This window comes from Aethalodelphis obliquidens, unplaced genomic scaffold, assembly GCF_003676395.1.
Source record: "Aethalodelphis obliquidens isolate GAN/ISIS:26980383/991018 unplaced genomic scaffold, ASM367639v1 scaffold10, whole genome shotgun sequence".
Classification (NCBI taxonomy): Eukaryota; Metazoa; Chordata; class Mammalia; order Artiodactyla; family Delphinidae; genus Aethalodelphis; species Aethalodelphis obliquidens.
This window is the reverse complement of record NW_020837954.1, coordinates 40898133-40923496: the sequence shown is the minus strand read 5'-3', so window position 1 is coordinate 40923496 and position 25364 is coordinate 40898133. Positions and strand designations below refer to the sequence as shown.

At 37.8% G+C, this 25364-nt stretch overlaps 1 protein-coding gene across 2 annotated transcripts in view; it reads right to left on the bottom strand.

Moving 5' to 3' along the window:
• Window positions 1–25364, bottom strand: part of RAD51B (RAD51 paralog B) — a 689357-nt gene that overhangs the window by 653957 nt on the left and 10036 nt on the right. For both annotated transcript variants that reach the window (XM_027111592.1, XM_027111593.1), the window contains exon 4: window positions 21838–21954. In XM_027111592.1, coding sequence (XP_026967393.1) covers window positions 21838–21954 — 117 coding nt within the window. The remainder of the gene's footprint in view (window positions 1–21837; window positions 21955–25364) is intronic.

Here is a 25364-nt window from a genome sequence, read left to right as displayed (position 1 = left end):
TGATTTGCTTCTTGGAAACTCAGAGTGAATACAGCATTTACACACGGAAGACACCAGTAAAATACAATTAGCTTCATAGAGTTAGAGTCTGAGTTTCAACAATCCTGCATGAGAAATGTAAAAGAACAGAAAGAAAACAACCGGTAGTGAAGATCACTAGAATATCAACAAGGAAGCAAATATTAGCAATTGCTTTAAAGGGGGAAGAGAATTATTACCAAGAAAAGAAAGTCTAATTATATTAAAGTGAAAATGAAGCCTAGTCATTTTAGTCTTAAAAAAGATTCACTGGTAGAGATGAATGTGAAACCTGGACCTATTGGGGCCTAAAATCTTACCTAGTAACTCTTCCGCACATTCAAAATAGGGGCATGAGGATGGGGCAATCCACCAAGCCAATACTTTGCAGAGAAAATTTAAGGGCTGCCTGGTTCTGATCTGAGAAAAGAGCATGTGGAAACGTCACAGCACCTTTTTTTTTTTTTTGCGGAACGCGAGCCTCTCACTGTTGTGGCCTCTCCCATTGCAGAGCACAGGCTCTAGACGCGCAGGCTCAGCGGCCATGGTTCATGGGCCCAGCCGCTCCGCGGCATGTGGGATCCTCCCGCACCGGGGCACAAACCCGTGTCCCCTGCATTGGCAGGCGGACTCTCAACCACTGCGCCACCAGGGAAGCCCATAGCATCTTTTTAATGACCCCCTTCCCCCAGCATCTAACTACCCGTCTCCATGTGCTCTACTATTATGTATAAATACGATTAGGTCTTCAGACCTACAGAATTCTTTTTAAGAGTCACTCTCTGAATCCTAAAACAAAGAAACAAAAAGCGAACAATATCAGAAAGGTTGGGTAGCTCTTTGCCTTGTGAAAGAAATCTTGATTTTAAATTACTTTATATCAACAGTGGAAGATTTCGTATCTCACATTTTCTCCACCACTCCCTCTTACTCAATACTGACAACTGCTGTTTTTAAAGTAAATGGGAAGGGAAGGAGAAAAAGAAGGGAGGAGAACAGAACAGAAAAAAAGCAAGAGGACATGGAAATGACAAGTACCACAAGCTACACAGTAAAAAAAAAAAAAAAGAAAAATCAACCTGTCAAGAGATATAATAATTTATTTAACAATCATATAATATGTGCCATATAAAAGACTTTATGAAACCTTTATGGAGAAAGATGTTCATTTCTTAATCAGGAAATGAATGAAGAATTAGGAACAATGATTCAATCAACCACGTATGCTAAACTCCTGTACTAGGACAAAGGCCTGGTTGTCCTGCCTTTCAAAACACTGGGCAGCATAAACAAATCCCATCAGCAGATCAAGGAACGCTGATTAGAAATCTCTCCCTAGTTTTCCTACTGCTGTTGCTGCACGTGGAGCAGACCAGAATCTGACTGCAGCTTGAAGGAGATGAGACCCACCCTGGCCAACCTGCAGACCCATGAGCAAGAAAAATTACTGTTTGCTGATGTTGTAAGCAGACTTGAGCAGCCAAAATTGACTGATAAAGCATTTATGTTTCACTGTTGATACATTTCTATGTATGCCAAGGCCCTTGTGGACACTTGAATTTACAAGGCCTGACTTATTGTCTCCTGTGATCTTTAGACCACAGCCCACCCTGCCAACTAAAAAGAAGCAGAACTGAAATATTTACCTGTTCTGAGGAAAAGTTAGGAAGCCGAAACAGGACTCTGGCGTCCTGCCTCTACCTTTTTGGGACAGTAGGATGGTCACTTCCAAAGCAAACTGCCCTACTCAAGGAGGACACCTGGTCTCCTTAAATCATGAACAAAGCATAGAAATGACTCAGGAAACACAAATAATGTAGACATGTGCTACATTGTTTCTCATTATTTACAGCAAGGATCTGGGTATAATCATTACTCTTAAATGTTGTAAAGATTTGTCAGTGCTTCACAGGTTTACCCTTCCAGAGGTACTCTCCAAACAAGACATGCAGATGCTACATCTCTTTTTGCTGACATGAGTTTGGACCAGTACTCTAGTCCTGTAATCTCTGGATTACAGTATGAAAATACCTTTTTTAATGATCCCTTTAAATACAAACTTTAATTTTACCTAATCACATCAGCATCTTTGTCATGCACTCTCAGCAGGGATGATAGTGACCCCAAAGGCAAAACTTGGTTTTAATTGGGGAAGGAGGGATTTTACTCTTTTCCCATATAAAGCACAGAACTACATACAGTACATAAACAGATATAGAGTATATCTACGGTATTAAAATCTCTCGGGGTGCGGGGGTTTATTAGGGGAAAAAAAATGTCTAAAAAGCTCCTTAGGGGGTGATAATGAAAAAAAAATTGAGAAACACTGATCTGATCTGTATTACCTCATGTGAGAAGGCTACCATTACATGGTCTGATCTCCACATAATGCAAACATTTAAAGTTTAAACTTCAAACATATCTTTACTACCAATACTGTTATAATAGATGCAGAATTATCTGCTTATATATTCCATAAGTGAGGAACCTGATGTTCTCTGGGAATGAGACAAAGCCCTGTAGCTCACTTCCATTAGTGATTCAGCAGAGCTGGTTTCTCTTTGATTTCTCCTCTGCTGTTTTGCCTTTGGCATGAGTAGCACTTCTCTAATTCCACTTTTAATCTTGGTGCTGTAACTGAACATACACAGATTCAGTGCAGTTCACATAAATCAAAACTGATGATAAATAAATTAGGGTGTTTTGAAGTCAGAGTCAGGAAAGAGCAGCTATAAAAGTGACAGCAGAATGTTTCCAGATTTATTCTTACTCCCTCAAGTCATCTCCAGGCCTAGTCTAAGTTTACTCAGCTAGATGCCTTACCTCTTACCTTCAACAGATCTAACTTCTATCTGATATCCAGGACTCCAGGTTTGAACTTTTCACCAGAAACAAAGATCGTGCAATGCAATTTGGTTAGACATCTCCACTGAGACCTGTATGAGTTACTGCTATGTAACAAATGACCACAAACCTAGCAGCTTTAAAACAACACCCGTTTATTATCTCACAGTTCTGTAGGTCAGTGAGCCACTTTGGAGGCATCTCCTCCAGCTCCAGTCAAGTTTTCAGATAATGGCAGCCTCAGCCAATATCTTAACTGTAATCTCATGAGAGACCAGAACCAAATACAGCCAGCTAAGCTGCTTCTGAATTCCTGACTCACAGAAACTGTGTGAGATAATAAGCAAGCATTTATTGATGTTTCTAGCCACAAAGTTTTGGAATGATTTGTTAAACAGCAGTATGTAACCACAATTATATAAATAAATATGTAGATATAGATATATAGAATCAGAGATATTCAACTTTAAAACTTGTAAGAAAAAAACTCCTAAAAGAATCACTGATGTTTATTAATAAAAAATCAATTAAGTAGAAAAATCATATTCCTTAAATGTACTATATTGATAATTTGAAAAAACAAATGGCATACAAATGAAAATAGATATTGTACCATGAAAGAGCAATAACATTAAAAGTTCCTAGTTTGGCTTATTCAAAGACCAAAGAGGACAGTGTAGGAGAGACAGCAAGAACCAAAACATTATAGCAAACAAGTACTAAAGAACTGCTAAAAAATAAATAAATGAAAACAAATTCATTCATTCAATTAATACTTATTATGTATCTTCTACCTGTGCTAATACTGTGGATATAATAATAAAAAGAATAAGATAATCCCTGCCCACTTGGAATTTATTCTCCAATGAGAAAGACATACATTAACTAATCACACAAACAGTAAACCTGTAACGGTGACAAGTGCTACATAGAAGAACCATAGTACATGGTTCAGTTCTCCAGGAATACACAATTCTAAATATGTTAATTTAAACATAATTAAATAGGCTCAAAATATACAAAATAATAAAACTACAAGTAAATTTGTTAACAATATAATGGAGTATTTTAATAACCCTCTCTGAATTAGTATCAGGTCAGGTTGAGAAAAACAAAATCAGCAAAGATAAAGAAGAGTTGAACAACCCAAATTACAAGCTTAATTTAATGGCCGTAGGCAGAACACACATCATTAGAGCATTCTTCTCATGCACACACGGGACACTTACAAAAGTTGATCACATATTAATCCTTAAAACAAGTTTCAGGGACTTCCCTGGTGGCACAGTGGTTAAGACTCCATGCTCCCAATGCAGGGGACCTAGGTTTGATCCCTGGTCAGGGAATTAGATCCCACATTGCATGCCACAACTAAGAGTGCATATGCTGCAATTAAGGAACCAGCGAGCTGCAACTAAGGAGCCCCTGAGCCACAACTAAGGAGCCTGTCTGCCGCAACTAAGGAGCCTGCCTGCTGCAACTAAGACCTGGCACTACCAATAGCGCCAATAAATATTTATTTACCAAAATAAATAAATAAATATTTAAAAACAACAACAACAAGAAGTCTCAGAAAATTTCTGAGACTCAATATCACACAAAATTCTCTGACCAAAATGCAATTAGGTTAACAATCTAATTAAAATGTGAAAGGTAGGGCTTCCCTGGTGGCGCAGTGATTGAGAGTCCGCCTGCCGATGCAGGGGACGCAGGTTCGTGCCCTGGTCCAGGAAGATCCCACATGCTGTGGAGCGGCTGGGCCCATAGGCCATGGCAGCTGAGCCTGCGCGTCCGGAGCCTGTGCTCCGCAACGGGAGAGGCCACAACAGTGAGAGGCCAGCGTACCGCAAAAAACAAAAAAATGTGAAAGGTAAATTTTTAATTAAATAATTTAGATATTCAAACATTCCCAAAAAACATAAGTTAAGGAAGTAATCATAATGGAAATTTTTAAATACTATTAGAACTAAATAAAAATAAAATACTTTATCACCAAAAAGAATGCAGGAAGAAAAATTCGTAGCCTTACAAGCTCAGAGTAAAAAGAAGAAAAACTGAAAATTAATTAATTAAATGTGTAATTTAAAAAGTTGGGGGGTGGTGATAAGAATCCCAGAATAAACACAATTAGATAGAGGGAGATAATAAGAAAATAACAAAAGTCATTGAGGTAGAAGACAAAGAAAACCAACAAAACCAAAACAAAAAGCACAGTTCTTTGAAAAGACTATAAAATACTCAAACCTTTGACCAGATCTTTTTAAAAGGAAGGGAAAGAGAAGACAAAGTTAATAATATTAGGAATGAAAAGAGTGGGTAGAACCACATATAAAACCAGATTTAAAGACAAGGAGAATACAGTGAAAACTTTTATGACAATAAATTTTCAAACTTAAAGAAAATGGGCAAATTCCTAAAAATATCATTCACCAAAACTACTTAGAAAGAAATAAAAAACCTGAATAGCCCTTTAATCATTAAAAAATTTATTTGTTTCAATTTTCCCACAAGGAAAGTACCAAGATCAGACAATTTTTCAGGCAAGCTCTACCAAATTTTCAAGAAACAATTCTCATCTTATGCAAACAATTACAGAATATAAAAAAAGAGAAGATATTCCACAATTCACTTTACCAATTAATTCAAAATAGATCACACAAAAATTAACTCAAAATAGATCACAGACTAAATGTAAAGCCTAAATATAAAACTCTAGAAGAAAACATAGCAAAAACTTGTGTCCTTGGCTAGACAAAAAATTCATAGAGGTGACACCAAAGTACAGTCTTTAAAATAAAAAAACTGATAGATTAGACTACAAAATTAAAAACTTCACAAGTTACCATTAAGAAAATGAGGAGAGACGCCACAGATAGGAAGAAAATAACTTCAAATTATATATCTGATAAAGGACTTGTATCCAGAATATAAAAGAACTCACAACTCAATAACAAGAAAACAAACAATTAAAAAATAGGCAAAAGATTTGAACAGATATTTCATTTAAAAAAAACATAGAAATGGCTAATAAGTACATGAATAGGTGTTCATATCATTAGTCATCAGGAAAACACAAATTAAAACCACAATTAGGAAAACACAAATTAAAACCAAGTCATTAGGAAAACACAAATTAAAATTAACAACCACAGTGTTCTAACACTCACTAGAACAGCTAAAATCAAAAAGATAAACAATACTAAGTGTTGCTGAGGATGTGGAAAAACAAACCATCATGAATTGCTGGTGAGAGTGTTAAATGTCACAACCACTTTGGAAAGCAGCCTGGCAGTTTCTTAGAAAGCTAAACATGCACCTAGCGTATGATCTAGCCATTCCACTCCTAGGAATCTATGCAAGAGAAGTAAAAAACCTATGCCCACACAAAGACATGTTTGTGAATTTTCATAATAGCATTATTCCTGATAGATAAAAACTGTAAACAATCCAAGTACCAATCAACTGACAGTTGGATAAACAAAATGTGTTACAGCCATACCATGGAATACTATTAATACTACTCAACAATTAATAAGAACAAACTGCTAATACATGTTACAAAATCAATGAACCTCAAAAACATCATTCTAGGTGAAAAACACCAAACACAAAAGCGACATATTATTTGATTCCACTTATATGAAATGTTTAGAAAAGGCAAATGTAGACAAAACGTAGATCAGTGGATGCCTAGGGCTGAGGATTGGAGTGAGGATTAACTATAATCGGGCATGAGGGAATGTTTTAGGATGATGGGACACGTTGTAAACCTGGATTGTGATGATTTACTATGAATTCACTAATATAATCGAATTACAGTTACAGAGGTTGAATTTTAGAGTATTTAAATTGTACCTTAATAGAATTATTTTTGAGCAGAAGCAAGAAGAACTACAATTCTGCAGCCTGTGGAATGAAAACCACATTCACAGAAAGACAGACAAAATGAAAAAGCAGAGGACTTTGTACCAGATGAAGGAACAAGATAAAACGCCAGAAAAACAACTAAATGAAGAGGAGATAGGCGATCTTCCAGAAAAAGAATTCAGAATAATGATAGTGAAGATGATCCAAGATCTCGGAGAAAGAACGGAGACAGGGCTTCCCTGATGGCACAGTGGTTAAGAATCTGCCTGCCAATGCAGGGGACACAGGTTCAAGCCCTGGTCCAGGAAGATCCCACATGCCACGGAGCAACTAAGCCTATGCGCCACAACTACTAAGCCTGTGCTCTGGAACCCACGAGCCACAACTACTGAAGCCCGCATGCCTAGAGCCTGTGCTCTGCAACAAGAGAAGCCACTGCAATGAGAAGCCTGCACACCTCAACGAAGAGTAGCCCCCACTCACAGGAACTAGAGAAAGCCTGCACACAGCAACAAAGACCCAACAGAGACAAAAATAAATAAACTAAATAAAATAACTTTAAAAAAAAAGAATGGAGGTAAAGATTGAGAAGATGCAAGAAATGTTTACCAGAAACCTAAAAGAATTAAAGAACAAACAAACAAGAGATGAACAATACAATAACTGAAATGAAAAATATACTAGAAGGAATCAATAGCAGAATAATGGAGGGAGAAGAAGAGATAAGTGACCTGGAAGACAGAATGGTGGAATTCACTGCCACAAAACAGAAAAAGAAAAAAGAATGGAAAGAAATGAAGACAGCCTAAGAGACCTCTGGGACATTAAATGCAACAACATTTGCATTATAGGGGTCCCAGAAGGAGAAGAGACAGAGAAAGGACCCAAGAAACTATTTGAAGAGATTATAGTCGAAAATTTCCCTAACATGGGAAACGAAATAGCCACCCAAGTCCAGGAAGCACAGAGAGCCCCAGGCAGGATAAACCCAAGGAGAAACACGCCGAGACACATAGTAATCAAATTGGCAAATATTAAAGACAAAGAAAAAATATTGAAAGGGAAAAACAACAAATAACACACAAAGGAACTCCCACAAGGTTAACAGCTGATTTCTCAGCAGAAACGCTACAAGCCAGAAGGGAGTAGCACGATATATTTAAAGTGATGAAAGGGAAGAAACTGCAACCAAGATTATTCTACCTGGCAAGGATATCATTCAGATTCGATGGAGAAATCAAAAGCTTTACAGATAAGCAAAAGCTAAGAGAATTCAGCACCACCAAACCAGCTCTACAACAAATGCTAAAGGAACTTCTCTATGTGGGAAACACAAGACAAAAAAAGGACCTACAAAAACAAAAACAAAACAATTAAGAAAATGGTCATAGGAACATATATATCGATAATTACCTTAAACGTGAACGGATTAAATGCTCCAACCAAAAGACACAGGCTCGCTAAATGGATACAAAAAAACAAGACCCATATATATGCTGTCTACAAGAGACCCACTTCAGACCTAGGGACACATACAGACTGAAAGTAAGGGGATGGAAAAAGATATTCCATGCAAATGGAAATCAAAAGAAAGCAGGAATAGCAATATTCATATCAGATAAAATAGACTTTAAAATAAAGAATGTTACAAGAGACAAGGAAGGACATGACATAATGATCAAGGGATCAATCTGAGAAGAGGATATAACAATTATAAATATATATGCACCCAACATTGGAAGGAACTGAATACATAGGGCAACTGCTAACATCTATAACAGAGGAAATTGACAGTAACACAACAATAGTGGGGGACTTTAACACCTCACTTACACCAATGGACAGATCATCCAGACAGAAAATTAATAAGGAAACACAATCTTTAAATGATACAATAGACCAGATAGATTTAATTGATTTTCTTTTTTTTTTATGGAGCATTTTCATTTATTAAACATTTGTTAAAGTATAACATACAACATACAGAAAGTGCAAAAATCATAATAGAGTTAAATAAATTTTCACAAACTGAACCCAGTCAACTCACATCAAGAGAATGTCACTGATTTCTTCTATTAACGACCACTCTCTCCTCTAATAACCATTATCCTGACGAATATGAAGTATTTTTTTCAGATTTTATTTTCTTTTATTTTTTTTTGATTCCCAAAGTAAAGACATTGATAAAGCAAATACAATCTGCAATAATAAATACATCTATAAATACATCTACAAATACATTAAATTATTGTATAATTTAGACTGTAAATATGGTCTATTTTTACTCCTTTCCCATAGAATACATTTGATCACACATTTTTTATACAGCAGGTTCTTATTAGTCATCAATTTTATACACATCAGTGTATACATGTCAATCCCAATTGCCCAATTCATCACACCACCACCACCACCCCACACCGCTTTCCCCTGCTTGGTGTCCATATGTTTGTTCCCTACATCTGTGTCTCTATTTCTGCCCTGCAAGCCAGTTCATCTGCACCATTTTTCTAGGTTCCACATATATGCGTTAATATACGATATTTGTTTTTCGCTTTCTGACTTACTTCACTCTGTATGACAGTCTCTAGATCCATCCATGTCTCTACAAATGACCCAATTTTGTTCCTTTTTATGGCTGAGTAATATTCCATTGTATATATGTACCATATCTCCTTTACCCATTCAGCTGTCAATGGGCATTTAGGTTGCCTCCATGACCTGGCTATTGTAAATAGTGCTGCAATGAACATTGTGGAGCATGTGTCTTTTTGAATTGTGGTTTTCTCTGGGTATATGACCAGTAGTGGGATTGCTGGATCATATGGTAATTCTATTTTTACTTTTTTAAGGAACTTCCATACTGTTCTCCATAGTGGCTGTATCAGTTTACATTCCCACCAACAGTGCAAGAGGGTTCCCTTTTCTCCACACCCTCTCCAGCATTTGTTGTTTGTAGATTTTCTGATGATGCCCATTCTAAATGGTGTGAGGTGATACTTCATTGTAGTTTTGTTTTGCATTTCTCTAATGATTAGTGATGTTGAGCAGCTCTTCATGTGCTTCTTGGCCATCTGTATGTCTTCTTTGGAGAAGTGTCTATTTACGTCTTCTGCCCATTTTTGGATTGGGTTGTTTGTTTTTTTACTATCGAGCTGCATGAGCTGTTTATATTATTTTGGAGATTAATCCTTTGTCTGTTGATTCGTTTGCAAATATTTTCTCCCATTCTGAGAGTTGTCTTTTCGTCTTGTTCATGGTTTCCTTTGCTATGCAAAAGCTTTTAAGTTTCATTAGGTCCCATTTGTTTATTTTTGTTTTTATTTCCATTACTCTAGGAGGTGGATCAAAAAAGATCTTGCTGTGATTTATGTCAAAGAGTGTTCTTCCTATGTTTTCCTCTAAGAGTTTTTTAGTGTCCGGTCTTACATTTAGGTCTCTAGTCCATTTTGAGTTTATTTTTGTGTATGGTGTTAGGGAGTGTTCTAATTTCATTCTTTTACATGTAGCTGTCCACTTTTCCCAGCACCACTTACTGAAGAGACTGTCTTTTCTCCATTGTATATTCTTGCCTGCTCTGTCATACGTAAGTTGACCATAGGTGTGTGGGTTTAACTCTGGGCTTTCTATCTTGTTCCATTGATCTATGTTTCTGTTTTTGTGACAGTACCATATTGTCTTGATTACTGTAGCTATGTAGTATAGTCTGAAGTCAGGGAGTCTGATTCCTCCAGCTCCGTTTTTTTCCCTCAAGACTACTTTGGCTATTCGGAGTCTTTTGTGTCTCCATACAGATTTTAAGATTTTTTGTTCTACTTCCATAAAAATTGCCACTGGTAATTTGATAGGGATTGCATTGAATCTGTAGATTGCTTTCAGTAGTCTAGTCATTTTCACAATATTGTTTTTTCCAACCAAGAACATGGTATCTCTCTCCATCTGTTGGTATCATCTTTCATTTCTTTCATCAGTGTCTTATATTTTTCTGCATACAGGTCTTTTGTCTCCCTAGATAGGTGTATTCCTAGGCATTTTATTCTTTTTGTTGCAATGGTAAATGGAAGTGTTTCCTTAATTTCTCTTTCAGATTTTTCATCATTAGTGTATAGGAATGTAAGAGATTTCTGTGCATTAATTTTGTATCTTGAAACTTTACCAAATTCATTGATGAGCTATAGTAGTTTTCTGGTGGCATCTTTAGGATTCTCTATGTATAGTATCATGTCATCTGCCAACAGTGACAGTTTAACTTCTTCTTTTCCAATTTGTGTTCCTTTTATTTCTTTTTCTTCTCTGATTGGCGAGCCTTGGACTTCCAAAACTATGTTGAATAATAGTGGTGAGAGTGGACATCCTTGTCTTGTTCCTGATCTTAGAGGAAATGCTTTCAATTATTCACCATTAAGAATGATGTTTGCTGTGGGTTTGTCGTATATGGCCTTTATTATGTTGAGGTAGGTTCCCTCAATGCCCACTTTCTGGAGAGTTTTTATCATAAATGGGTGTTGAATTTTGTCAAAAGCTTTTTCTGCATCTATTGAGATGATCATATGGTTTTTATTCTTCAATTTGCTGATATGGTGTATCACGTTGATTGATTTGTGTATACTGAAGAATCCTTGCATCCCTGGGATAAATCCCACTTGATCATGGTGTATGACCCTTTTAATGTGTTGTTGGATTCTGTTTGCAGGTATTTTGTTGAGGATTTTTGCATCTATATTCATCAATGTATTGGTCTGTAATTTTCTTTTTTTGTAGTATCTTTGTCTGGTTTTGGTATCAGAGTAACTGTGGCCTCATACAATGAGTTTGGGTGTATTCCTTCCTCCGCAATTTTCTGGAAGCGTTTGAGAAGGATGGGTGTCAGCTCTTCTCTAAATGGTTGGTAGAATTCACCTGTGAAGCCATCTGGTCCTGGACTTTTGTTTGTTGGAAGATTTTAAATCACAGTTTCAATTTCATTACTTGTGATTGATCTGTTCATATTTTCTATTTCGTCCTGGTTCAGTCTTGGAGGTTATACCTTTCTAAGAATTTGTCCATTTCTTCCAGGTTGTCCATTTTATTGGCATAGAGTTGCTTGTAGTAGTCTCTTAGGATGCTTTGTATTTCTGCAGTGTCTGTTGTAACTTCTCCTTTTTCATTTCTAATTCTATTGATTTGAGTCCTCTGCCTCTTTTTCTTGATGAGTCTGACTAATGGTTTATCAATTTTGCTTATCTTCTAAAAGACAAGCAGCTTTTAGTTTTCTTGAACTAAAAGAACCAGCTTTTAGTTTTATTGATGTTTGCTATTGTTTTCTTTGTTTCTATTTCAGTTATTTCTGCTCTGATCTTTATGATTTCTTTCCTTCCACTAACTTTGGGTTTTGTTTGTTCTTCTTTACCTAGTTCCTTTAGGTGTAACGTTAGAATATTTATTTGAGATTTTTCTTGTTTCTTGAGGTATGCTTGTATAGCTATAAACTTCCCTCTTAGAACTGCTTTTGCTGTACCTCATAGGTTTGGGATTGTCATGTTTTCATTGTCATTTGTCTCTAGGTATTTTTTGATTTCCTCTTTGATTTCTTCAGTGATCTCTTGGTTATTTAGTAACGTAGTATTTACCCTCTATGTGTTTTTGTTTTTTACGTTATTTCCCCGTAATTCATTTCTAATCTCATAGCATTGTGGTCAGAAAAGATGCTTGATATGATTTCAACTTTCTTAAATTTACTGAGGCTTGATTTGTGACCCAAGATGTGATCTATCCTGAAGAATGTTCCATGTGCACTTGAGGAGAAAGTGTAATCTGCTGTTTTGGGATGGAATGTCCTATGAATATCAATTAAATCTACCTGGTCTATTGTGTCATTTAAAGCTTCTGTTTCCTTATTTATTTTCATTTTAGATGACCTGTCCATGGGTGTGAGGTGTTAATGTCCCCCACTATTATTGTGTTACTGTTGATTTCGTCTTTTACAGCTGTTAGCAGTTGCCTTATGTATTGAGGTGCTCCTATGTTGGGTGCATACATATTTATAATTGTTACATCTTCTTCTTGGATTGATCCCTTGATCATTATGTTGTGTCCTTCCTTGTCTCTTGTAACATTCTTTATTTTAAAGTCTATTTTATCTGATATGGGTATTGCCACTCCAGCTTTCTTTTGATTTCCATTTGCATAGACTATCTTTTTCCATCCCCTCACTTTCAGTCTGTATGTGTCCCTAGGTCTGAAATGGGTCTCTTCTAGACAGCATATAGATGGGTCTTCTTTTTGTACCCATTCAGCAAGCCTGTGGCTTTTGGTTGGAGCATTTAATCCATTCACGTTTAAGGTAATTATTGATATGTAAGTTCGTTTACCATTTTCTTAATTATTTTGGGTTTGTTATTGTAGTTCCTTTTTTTCTCTTGTGTTTCCCACTTAGAGAAGTTCCTTTACCATTTGTTGTAGAGCTGGTTTGGTGGTGCTGCATTCTCTTAGTTTTTGCTTGTCTGTAAAGCTTTTGATTTCTCCATCAATTCTGAATGAGATCCTTGCCAGGTAGAGTAATCTTGGTTGTATGTTTTTCCCTTTCATCCATCACTTTAAGTATATCATGACACTCCCTTCTGGCTTGTAGAGTTTCTGTTGAGAAATCAGCTGTTAACCTTATGGGAGTTACCTTGTATATTATTTGTCATTTTTCCCTTGCTGCTTTCAATAATTTTTCTTTGTCTTTAATATTTGCCAATTTGATTACTATGTGTCTCAGCATGTTTCTCCTTGGGTTTATCCTGTATGGGACTCGTTGCACTTCCTGGACTTGGGTGGCTATTTTGTTCCCCATGTTAGGGAAGTTTTCGACTATAATTTCTTCAAAGATTTTCTCAGGTCCTTTCTCTCTCTCTTCTCCCTCTGGGACCCCTATAATGCGAATGTTGTTGAGTTTAATGTTGTCCCAGAGGTCTCTTAGGCTGTCTTCATTTCTTTTCATTCTTTTTTCTTTATTCTGTTCTGCAGCAGTGAATTCTACCATTCTGTCTTCCAAGTCACTTATCCCTTCTTCTGCCTCAGTTATTCTGCTATTGATTCCTTCTAGTGTACTTTTCATTTCAGTCATTGTATTGTTCATCTCTGTTTGTTTGTTCTTTAATTCTTCTAGGTCTTTGTTAAACATTTCTTTCATCTTCTTGATCTTTGCCTCCATTGGTCCTGGATCATCTTCACTATCATTATTCTGAATTCTTTTTCTGGAAGGTTGCCTATCTCCACTCCATTTAGTTGTTTTTCTGGGGTTTTTGTCTTGTTCCTTCATCTGGTCCATAGTCCTCTGCCTTTTCATCCTGTCTATCTTTCTGTGAATGTGGTTTTTGTTCGACAGGCTGCAGGATTGTAGTTCTTCTTGCTTCTGTTGTCTGCCCTCTGGTGGATGAGGCTATTTAAGAAGCTTGTGCAGGTTTCCTGATGGGAGGGACTGGTGGTGGGTAAAACTGGGTGCTGCTCTGCTGGGCAGAGCTCAGTAAAACTTTAATCTGCTTGACTGCTGATGGGTGGGGCTGGGCTTCCCACCTGTTGGTTGTTTGGCCTGAGGCAAACCAAAACTGGAGCCTACCTGGGCTCTTTGGTGGGGTTAATGGCAGACTCTGGGAGGGCTCATGCCAAGGAGTGCTTCCCAGAACTTCTGCTGCCAGTGTCCTTTTCCCTGTGGTGAGCCACAGCCACCTCCTGCCTCTGCAGGAAACCCTCCACACTAGCAGGTGGGTCTGGTTCAGTCTCCCCTGGGTTCACTGCTCATTCCCCTGGGTCCCGATGGGAACACTACTTTGTGTGTGCCCTCCAATAGTGGAGTCTCTGTTTCCCCCAGTCCTGTCGAAGTCTTGCAATCAAATCCCACTAGCCTTCAAAGTCTGATTCTCTAGGAATTCCTCCTCCTGTTGCCAGACCCCCAGGTTGGGAAGCCTGACGTGTGGCTCAGAACCTTCACTCCCGTGGGTGGACTTCCGTGGTATAATTATTCTCCAGTCTGTGAGTCGCCCACCCAGCAATTATGGGATTTCATTTTGTTCTGACTGCACCCCTCCTACCGTCGCATTGTGGCTTCTCCTTTGTCTTTGGATGTGGGGTATCTTTTTTGGTGAGTTCCAGTGTCTTCCTGTCAATGATTGTCCAGCAGCTACCTGTGATTCTGGTGTTCTCACAAGAGGGAGTGAGAGCATGTCCTTCTACTCCGTTCTCTTGGTTCAGGCCTTCGATTTAATTGATATTCATAGGACATTCCATCCAAAAACAGCAGATTACACTTTCATCGCAAGTGCACATGGAACATTCTCTAGGACTGATCACATCTTGGGTCACAAATCAAGCCTCAGTAAATTTAAGAAAATTGAAATCATATCAAGCATCTTTTCTGACCACAACGCTATGAGATTAGAAAGCAATTACAGGGAAAAAACATAAAAAACACAAACACATGGAGGATAAAAAATACGTTACTAAATAACCAAGAGATCACTGAAGAAATCAAAGAGGAAATCAAAAAATACCTAGAGACAAATGAAAACAAAAACACGACGATCCAAAACCTATGGGATGCAGCAAAAGCAGTTCTAAGAGGTAAGTTTATAGCAATACAAGCTTACCTCAAGAAGCAAGAAAATCTCAAATAAACAATCTAACCTTACACCTAAAGGAACGAGATAAAGAAGAACAAACAAAACCCAAAGTTAGTGGAAGGAAAGAAATCATGAAGATCAGAGCAGAAATAACTGAAATAGAAACAAAGAAAACAATAGCAAACATCAATAAAACTAAAAGCTGGTTCTTTGAGAAGATAAACAAAATTGATAAACCATTAGCCAGACTCATCAAGAAATAGAGGGAGGGCTTCCCTGGTGGCGCAGTGGTTGAGAGTCCGCCTGCTGATGCAGGGGACGTGGGTTTGTGCCCCGGTCCGGGAGGATCCAACATGCCACGGAGCAGCTGGGCCCGTGAGCCATGGCCGCTGAGCCTGCGCGTCCGGAGCCTGTGCTCTGAAACGGGAGAGGCCACAACAGTGAGAGGCCCAGGTACGGCAAAAAAAAAAAAAAAATGAAAAAGAAAAAGAGGGAGAAATCAATAAAATTAGAAATGAAAAAGGAGAAGTTACAAAAGACACTGCAGAAATACAAAGCATCCTAAGAAACTACTACAAGCAACTCTATGCCCATAAAATGGGCAACCTGGAAGAAACGGACAAATTCTTAGAAAGGTATAACCTTCCAAGAATGAACCAGGAAGAAATAGAAAATATGAACAGACCAATCATAAGTAATGAAATTGAAACTGATTAAAAGATCTTCCAACAAACAAAAGTCCAGGACCAGATGGTATCACAGGTGAATTCTATCAAACATTTAGAGAAGAGCTAACATACATCCTTCTCAAACTCTTCCAAAAAATTGCAGAGGAAGGAACACTCCCAAACTCATTTTATGAGACCACCATCACCCTGATACCAAAACCAGACAAAGATACTACAAAAACAGAAAATTACAGACCAATATCACTGATGAATATAGATGCAATAATCCTCAACAAAATACTAGCAAACAGAATCCAACAACACATTAATAGGATCATACACCATGATGCAGTGGGATTTATCCCAGGGATGCAAGTATTCTTCAATATACGCAAATGAATCAATGTGATACACCGTAACAGGAAATTGAAGAATAAAAACCATATGGTCATCTCAATAGATGCAGAAAAAGCTTTCCACAAAATTCAACAACGATTTATGATAAAAACTCTTCAGGAAGTGGACATAGAGGGAACCTACCTCAACATAATAAAGACCATATACGACAAACCAACAGCAAACATCATTCTCAGTGGTGAAAAACTGAAAGCATTTCCTCTAAGATCAGGAAGAAGAAAAGGATGTCCACTCTCATCACTATTATTCAACATAGTTTTGGAAGTCCTAGCCACGGCAATCAGAGAAGAAAAAGAAATAAAAGGAATACAAATTGGAAAAGAAGAAGTAAAACTGTCACTCTTTGCAGATGACATGATACTATACATAGAGAATCCTAAAGATGCCACCAGAAAACTACTAGAGCTCATCAATGCATCTGGTAAAGTTGCAGGATACAAAATTAATGCACAGAAATCTCTTGCAGTCCTATACACTAACAACGAAAGATCAGAAAGAGAAATTAAGGAAACACTCCCATTTACCACTGCAACAAAAAGAATAAAATACGTAGGAATAAACCTACCTAAGGAGTTAAAAGACCTGTACTCAGAAAACTATAAGACACTGATGAAAGAAATCAAAGATGACATAAACAGATGGAGAGATATTCCATGTTGTTGGATTAGAAGAATCAAACTTGTGAAAATGATGTACTACCCAAAGTAATCTACAGATTCAATGCAATCCCTATCAAATTACCAGTGGCAATTTTTACAGAACTAGAACAAGAAATCTAAAAATTTGTATGGAGACACAAAAGACCCCAAAGAGCCAAAGCAGTCTTGAGGGAAAAAAACGGAGCCGGAGGAATCAGACTTCCTGACTTCAGACATACTATAAAGCTACAGGAATCAAGACAACATGGTACTGGTGCAAAAACAGAAATACAGATCAATGAAACAGGATAGAACGCCCAGAGATAAACCTACGCACCTATGGTCAACTAATCTATGACAAAGGAGGCAAGGATATACAATGGAGAAAAGACAGTCTCTTTAATAAGTGGTGCTGGGAAAACTGGACAGCTACATGTAAAAGAATGAAATTAGAACACTCCTTAACACCATACACAAAAATAAAACTCAAAATGGATTAAAGACCTAAATGTAAGGCTGGGCACTATAAAACTCTTAGAGGAAAACATAGGAAGAACACTCTTTGACATAAATCACAGCAAGATCTTTTTTGATCCATGGCCTAGAGTAATGGAAATAAAAACAAAAATAAACAAATGGGACCTAATGAAACTTAAAAGCTTTTGCACAGCAAAGGAAACTACAAAGAAGACAAAAAGACAACCCTCAGAATGGGAGAAAATATTTGCAAACTAATCAATGGACAAAGGATTAATCTCCAAAATATATAAACAGCTCATGCAGCTCAATATTAAAAAAAAAAACAACCCAATCCAAAAATGGGCAGAAGACCTAGACATTTCTCCAAAGAAGACATACAGATGGGCAAGAAGCACATGAAAAGCTGCTGAACATCACTAATCATTAGAGAAATGTAAATCAAAACTGCAATGATTTATCACCTCACACCAGTTAAAATGTGCATCATCAGAACATCTACAAACAACAAATCCTGGAGAGGGTGTTCGTGGGAATGTAAATTGATACAGCCACTATGGAGAACAGTATGGAGGTTCCCTAAAAAGCTAAATATAGAATTACCATATGACCCAGCAATCCCACTACTGGGCATATACCCAGAGAAAATCATAATTCAAAAAGACACATGCTCCCCAATGTTCATTGCAGCACTATTTACAATAGCCAGGTCATGGAAGCACCCTAAATGCCCATCAACAGACGAATGGGTAAAGAAGATGTGGTACATATATACAATGGAATATTACTCAGCCATAAAGAGGAACGAAACTGTGTCATTTGTAGAGACGTGGATGGATCTAGAGACTGTCATACAGAGTGAAGTAAGTCAGAAAGAGAAAAACAAATATCGTATATTAACACGTATATATGGAACCTAGAAAAATGGTACAGATGAACTGGTTTGCAGGGCAGAAATAGAGACACAGATGTAGAGAACAAACGTATGGACACCAAGGGGAGAAAGTGGCGGGGGGTGGGGATCGTGGTGTGATGAATTGAGAGACTGGGATTGACATGTATACACTGATGTGTATAAAATGGATGACTAATAAGAACCTGCTGTATAAAAAAATAAAATAAAATTATTTTTTTAAATAGCCGAATGATTTATAAAAAGATATTCCAGCTCATTAGTAATCAGGAAAATGAAAACTAAGATCACAAAGATGGGCAGAAACTGAGAAGTCAGATAATACCAAGGTAAGAAGACACGGAGCAAGAGGTATTCGTGCACATCGCTCATAGGAATGTAAACAGGCACAACCACTCTGGAAAACAATTTGTCCTGATTCTGCAATGTTACCTATGTGCATACTCTATAATAACCAGCAAATCACTCCAAGGGAGATCCCCTAGACAGGAGCCAGCTAGTAAATATTTTAGGCTTTGCAAACCATGAGGTCTCTGCCACAACTAACGCAACTCTGCCTTGTATCTCAAAAACTGCCACAGACAAAATGTATACAAATGAACATAGTTGTGTTACAATAAAACTTTATTTATAAAAAACAGGCAGCTGTCCAGATTTGATCACTGCGCAGTAGTTTGCCAATCTGTGCCCTAGAGAAATACCTGTACATGTGATCCAGGAGACATGTACAACAGTTTTCACAGGACTTGTTTATATTAGCAGCAAACTGCTAATATTTGGAAACAACCCAAATGTTCACTCACAGGAGAAGGGATAAATAAACTGTGGCCATATTTTCAAAACGGAGTATGACACAGCAGTGAAAATGAATTATACTCTTGCTACTTGCAACATGGATAAATCTTAGAAAATAATATTAAGTGGAAAAATCAATTCATAGAAGAGATATGATTTAATCACCAATATATTGTGTAATAGAGCTCAAAAATAAGCAAAACTAAATAAAATGCTACATTTCCTATGTATATGAGTGATAAAGGAAAACTATAGGTATTGGTAACCATTGGGGAAAAAAAGTACAGCAATGGTAGAATCACTATGCTGTACACCTGACACCAATATAATATTGTAAATCAACTATACTTCAATTAAAAAAAAAAGATAGCAATGGTGGAAATTCAGAATGGAAGTTACCTCCCAACAGAAGGCCAAAGATGGGATCAGGGAGGAGCCCACAGATGGTTTCAATGATTTTGGTATTGTTCTGCGTTTTATATTGGGTCACAGGCTCATAAATGTTCATAACTTACACATGCAGGATGTATTTAATCTTGTATACATAAGATAGATATTAAATTTTTGTTTTTAATACAAGGTCAACAAATACTCCCTGTACTCAGCTGAAAAATCACAAAAAGACTGCAGAGGCTACCTGGAGCTGAAACAGAAAGTAGAGAACTTGCCTCTAATAAGCAATCAGGGTATTTATATCCCATGTCAGCCAATCAGATGATGAAAAAACATCTAATGGCTTGTAACTATCTCTTGGATTCAGAAAGAATTGATAAAAGCTACATGAGAAAGTATTGAAACTATTCCAAAACTTAAAAAATAAGAAAGTATTTGTTGGTTAATCTTCCTGAAGTTTTGCTATTTAAATAAGTAAGTTTATAACTGTGGATCACAATTACTATAAAGCCTCTTCCTTTTTTTTTTTAAATAAACCTATTTCAACAAAGGTCCAACTAGATCACAAAAAGATTATGTAAGATAGGATTCTGGCACCATCTGGTGGCAGTGCCCTGCAACAGCACATTCTAATTTCTATTAAAGGTTAATTCACTCTTTCATTCATTTACCTATTATCCAATAGGCATCTACTAGGCATAGCACACACATATTTTAAAATCTTTCTTGGTGGGCTTCCCTGGTGGTGCAGTAGTTAAGAATCCGCCTGCCAATTCAGGGGACACGGGTTCGAGCCCTGGTCCAGGAAGATCCCATATGCCGCAGAGCAACTAAGCCCATGTGCCACAACTACTGCGCCTGCACTCTAGAGCCCACGAGCCACAACTGCTCAGTCTGCGACCCACAACTACTGAGCCCGTGTGCCACAACTACTGAAGTCCACGTGCCTAGAGCCCGTGCTCCGCAACAAGAGAAGCCACCAAAATGAGAAGCCCATGCACCGCAACGAAAAGTAGCTCCCACTTGCCACAACCAGAGAAAAGCCCACACGCAGCAACGAAGACCCAATACAGCCAAAAATAAAATAAATAAAAATTAAAAAAAAAAAAACTTTATAAAAAAAAATCTTTCTTGGAAGACCGGAAATAAAATAATGTATACTACCTAAAACAGGTCCCCTATTTTCAAGGGAAAATATCTACAGTTAAATTTATGCCTATCAGAATATAAGCGTCTACTCTTGTTAAAAAGTTTGTTTCAAGCATCTATTCCCCTAGAACTCTCACGCAAGAAGTCCCTCAGGAGTGTTCTGGTAAACATAGTCTATGGAGTCACCACATGAGGACCAGTAAGCACATGAATGTAGTTTTCAAGGAAAAGAACTGTTGTGGCTTTAAAATATCCTCAAATTCTTGACACTTCTTTCAAAAGGTAGAGTCTAATTTCCCTTTCCTTGAATGTGGGCTGGACTTAATTACCCGCTTCTAAAGAAGAGAAAGTGGCGGAGGTGATGGTATATAACTTCCAAAGCTGAATCATCAAAGCAATAGCCATTTCCATCTTGCCTGAGGGAGTCAGACATCGTGTCACGAGGAGACTCAAGCAACCAGTGGAGAGCCCTCTGGGGAGGAATCGTGACCTCCGCCAACAACTAGCACCAACCTGCCCCCTCGCATCCTTCGCCAACATCACTGAGCTAAGCCACTCCCAAAGAAACGGAAATCAATGTTTATTGTTGTTTAAGCCACTTAGTTTGGGGGTAATTTGTTATGCAAAAATATATAACTAATACAACAACCTATTACTTCCTAGAACCAAATTTTATCTTTAACAGGAAGTGAAAATAGCTCATTTCAGTTTAATACTATAATTTGCCCACATGTTAATAAAATTTCAAATTTTCCTTCCTAATACACTAAGTAGTGATCCTTTTCTAATTCCCCCAAATTGTTTCATATTATTTCATAATATTCATCACTTTCTAATTCAAAGAAACAGCAACGCAAGCAGATTTCAGTCAGTCAGCAGGGATTTTTTTTGGAGCATCTTCCTTTTGATGTACTGTACTAGTATTGTACTAGGGACTGAGTGGAGAACCATGCCCTTGAGCTACTTATAATTTAGATGAATATTCCCAAAATAATTTATGTTTTTAATTAACCTTTTTCCCCTGGCTCTGAAGGTTCTAAGTCAATGGAAGAAGGTTTGGAAAGTTTCTTTTTTACCTCTGTGAGGGATCCACAAGCTACACCACCATGCAGGGCTTCATCTAAAGCAGAGAGGGTTGTAGATAAAAATGCTGGTGATGGAGCATCAGACCTCTGTGTCTTTATCTCATAAGCCTGAACAAAGAAGAGATTAAGTTATTTTCAACCTCAATATTTATTCAAAAACATAAGTCAACTCCAAACTCAAATTCTAGCCGTTGGAACCCCAATCCCCTTTTTTTTCTTCTACTATTTATTTATTCAACAACTATTTACTCTGTGCCGGGGACTGTGCTAGATCTGGAGGCTGTGATATAAAAGACAGAGCCCCTGCCCCACAGTACTTATAGCCAACTAGGGACTATGAAATTAGGACTAGAAACTAAGCAATTACCCCATACACTTAAATAAGAGATACTGTGACAGGGCAAGTGGAGACCTGGAGAGAGTATACCTGATCTGGATTTTGTGATATAGGAAGGCTTCAAGGGAGATCTGGATGTCTGAGCTAAAACCTGAAATGACTGTTAGACAGGCAAAGGGAATGTGCATGTTCCTGGCAAAGAGACAAGAATGTACGAAGAAAGGTCGAGAAGCAAGAAAGAAAGGAAATGGAAACTCACAAAAACTACAAAAAACAAAAAGAGTTCATTTAGAACGTCGGAAAGAAGGCGCGAGGTCGTGGTATGGCAAGCAATAAGGCTGGAGAAATAAACAGGGGCCTAATCAGGAAGAGCGTTGCTGAAGTGTGGCGTGTAGGCTGAGAGCAACAGGGAGTGACATGGCCAAGCTACCATTTCAAACCAAGGTTGCTTTACGAAGAACAGCTTGAAGGTGGATGGGGGAGACTAAGAAATGGCCTCCCAAAAGACAGCCACGTCAAATGCTTGGAACCTGTGAATATTACCTTATTTGGAAAAAGGGTCTTTGCAGATGTGGTTAACATGATTACATACCCACCAGCAATGTGTAAGAACACTTGCCTCTCTGCAATCTCTAACATTAAAAATTACTACTGTTATATTAAGTTGCCCAAAACTTAAGTCAAGCCACAGAACTGAAATTTTTCATTCCTTCATTCATTCAAAAAATATGAATTAATTGCCAACTTCATGCCATATACTATGATAAGCTCTGGGAATAGAGTGGTAACCCAAACAGACCTAGTTTCTACCCGCCTAAAGTTTACAATTTAATAAGTCTAGGTCTCAAATCCAAGGCTCTTCTGCTCCTGTGAGGACGTAGGAAGACCAGTATATTAATACGTATGAGCCATAAATGTGCCCACTCTTGTCTAATCTCACCTATTGAGTTCTTAGATCAGTTAAACCATGGATTGCCACAGAGTTTTTTAAAGGCAACATTCAGGCACATAAAATAAAATAGAATAAAGCTACAGTAAAAGGTGTGTGCCTTTCATCTGATTTAGAAATACCTAAATATTGCCTACAATCTATCAGGCAACATAGGTGGGCATGGGGACACTTTACAGACATGTAAAGGCAGTCCAATCTGTTAACATTAAAGTACTTCCTTTGCAACTATAAATGTAATTACTAGAATAATAGTTCTCGTGACTCAAAAAACTACTAAAATGAACTAACAGAACAAGACTTCAGAAATCATAGTGTGTACATAAGCGAGACAAAGAGGGACCCTGCGATATGACACACCACCAGTTCTCTTCTACCCTGGAGGCTGCTTCCTAGACTCATCGTTGTCTAATCTGATCTTGAAATGCTGGCTGGATTCGGGACGTGGTCTTGGGCACACTTACATTCTCACTGTACATACCTTCTAGGCAATCTCTCGCCCATTTTCACGGCTTTGACTACCATGTTCACCCCGATGACTCCCCAATGCAGCTTCCAGTGCAGACCTCTACTTCAAGCTCACAGTCCACATATTTAACTGCCTACTTCGCATCTCTACTCAATGTTTCACAAGCACCAAAAATTCGACAGGTACTAACGAATTCACGATCTGCCGCCCTCAAACCTGATCCTCTTCCGATATTCCTCATCTCAGGAAATGGTACCACCCAATCTTTCAAAGCAAAATCAAGGAATCATCTCTGACACTTTCCTGTACCTCACCACCACCCACAGCCAAATCATCACCGAATCCTATTCATTCTACCTCCTAAGTATCTCTCACGACAACTGACATTACACCATCGGCATCAGTACCACACTAATAGTCCATGTCACAATCTGTCTGTAATACAGTCATAGATACCTAACTAGTCTTCACAAATATTTTCTTGTTCCTTTTCAATCACTTGTCTATGTTTAAAGACTGAGTTTTTAAAAACACGTATTAGATTACTCCCTTTGATGATGTGTCATTGCTTTCAGAATAAAGTCCAAAATCCTTAACATGGTCTGCAGGCCCCAGTGACCTGACCCCTGCTTGCTTCTACAACTTCATCTCTTGACACTCTCTTCCTTGCCACTACGTTCATTCACACTGGCCTGACTTTCTTACCATACAAGCACGATTCTCCTGCTCTTCGCAGGGGCTTTGCATTTCCCAGTCACAGTGCCTGCAAACCCTTCCCTGCTCCCTCCCTTCCCAACTCCGTTGTCCATCTCTCTCCTATTCATCCTTCAGGTTTGAGCTGAAGTATCGCTTCCTTGAGGGAGCCCTTCCTAAGGACCCCTAAACTAAGTAATGTCCCTGTTATTCAGTTTCTAAGCTCTTTGTACTTTTCTTTGATAGGACTCGTCATTACTACAGTTAACTAATCATTTGTATAATTATTTGTTTACTGTCTGACTGTTCCCACTAGACTGTAAGCTACATGAGGGCAGGAACTTTATCAGTCATCTTCACTATAATATCCCCAGTACCTGACAGATCCATGGCTGGCACTCAATAAATATTGGTTGAAGGAATAAATTATTGAATAAATAAATTAACAAAAAAAGCTTTATGAGGGAATGAACTAAGGCTAAGCCAATATTTAAGACAGGATTCAAATCTAAAGAATTTTACCAGAGTAATGTACAACGAAGGAGAAAGATGGCTCTTTGAACTGGCATTTGGAATGGTAGTGACATTGCAGCTGAAAGTGGTGATGGAAGTGGAGACTAAAGGTGAATTTCCTATTCACAGTCTCCTACTTAATTATCTAACTAGGAACATGCCATAGATATTGACCAAATAGAACGACAGATGTCAAACCAAAATGTTCTCTTGGTGATTTACAACCTTCAAAATAGTGACAAGTTAACTTGAACCTTGTCACAGAATCATAAGATACTATTTTAACTCTCTAACTTCTCCCATAAAACAAAGCGAGCTCTTCAAAGATACCGGATCAACGACAAAGCTAAGATTACTGCCCATCTCTAACTCCAATTCTAATTCTCCTTCTGACTATTTTGCCTTTAATGTATTTTCCTTAGACAATGAGCTAAATCTGAACAAAAGAAAATACTCACTTTGTTCATTGTTTGCAAAGTTTCAAATGACACAAATATTCCTTCCTTCCTCCTTCACAGAGTTAGACCCTACTTTATTGCTTAGTGGTTACCAAATTT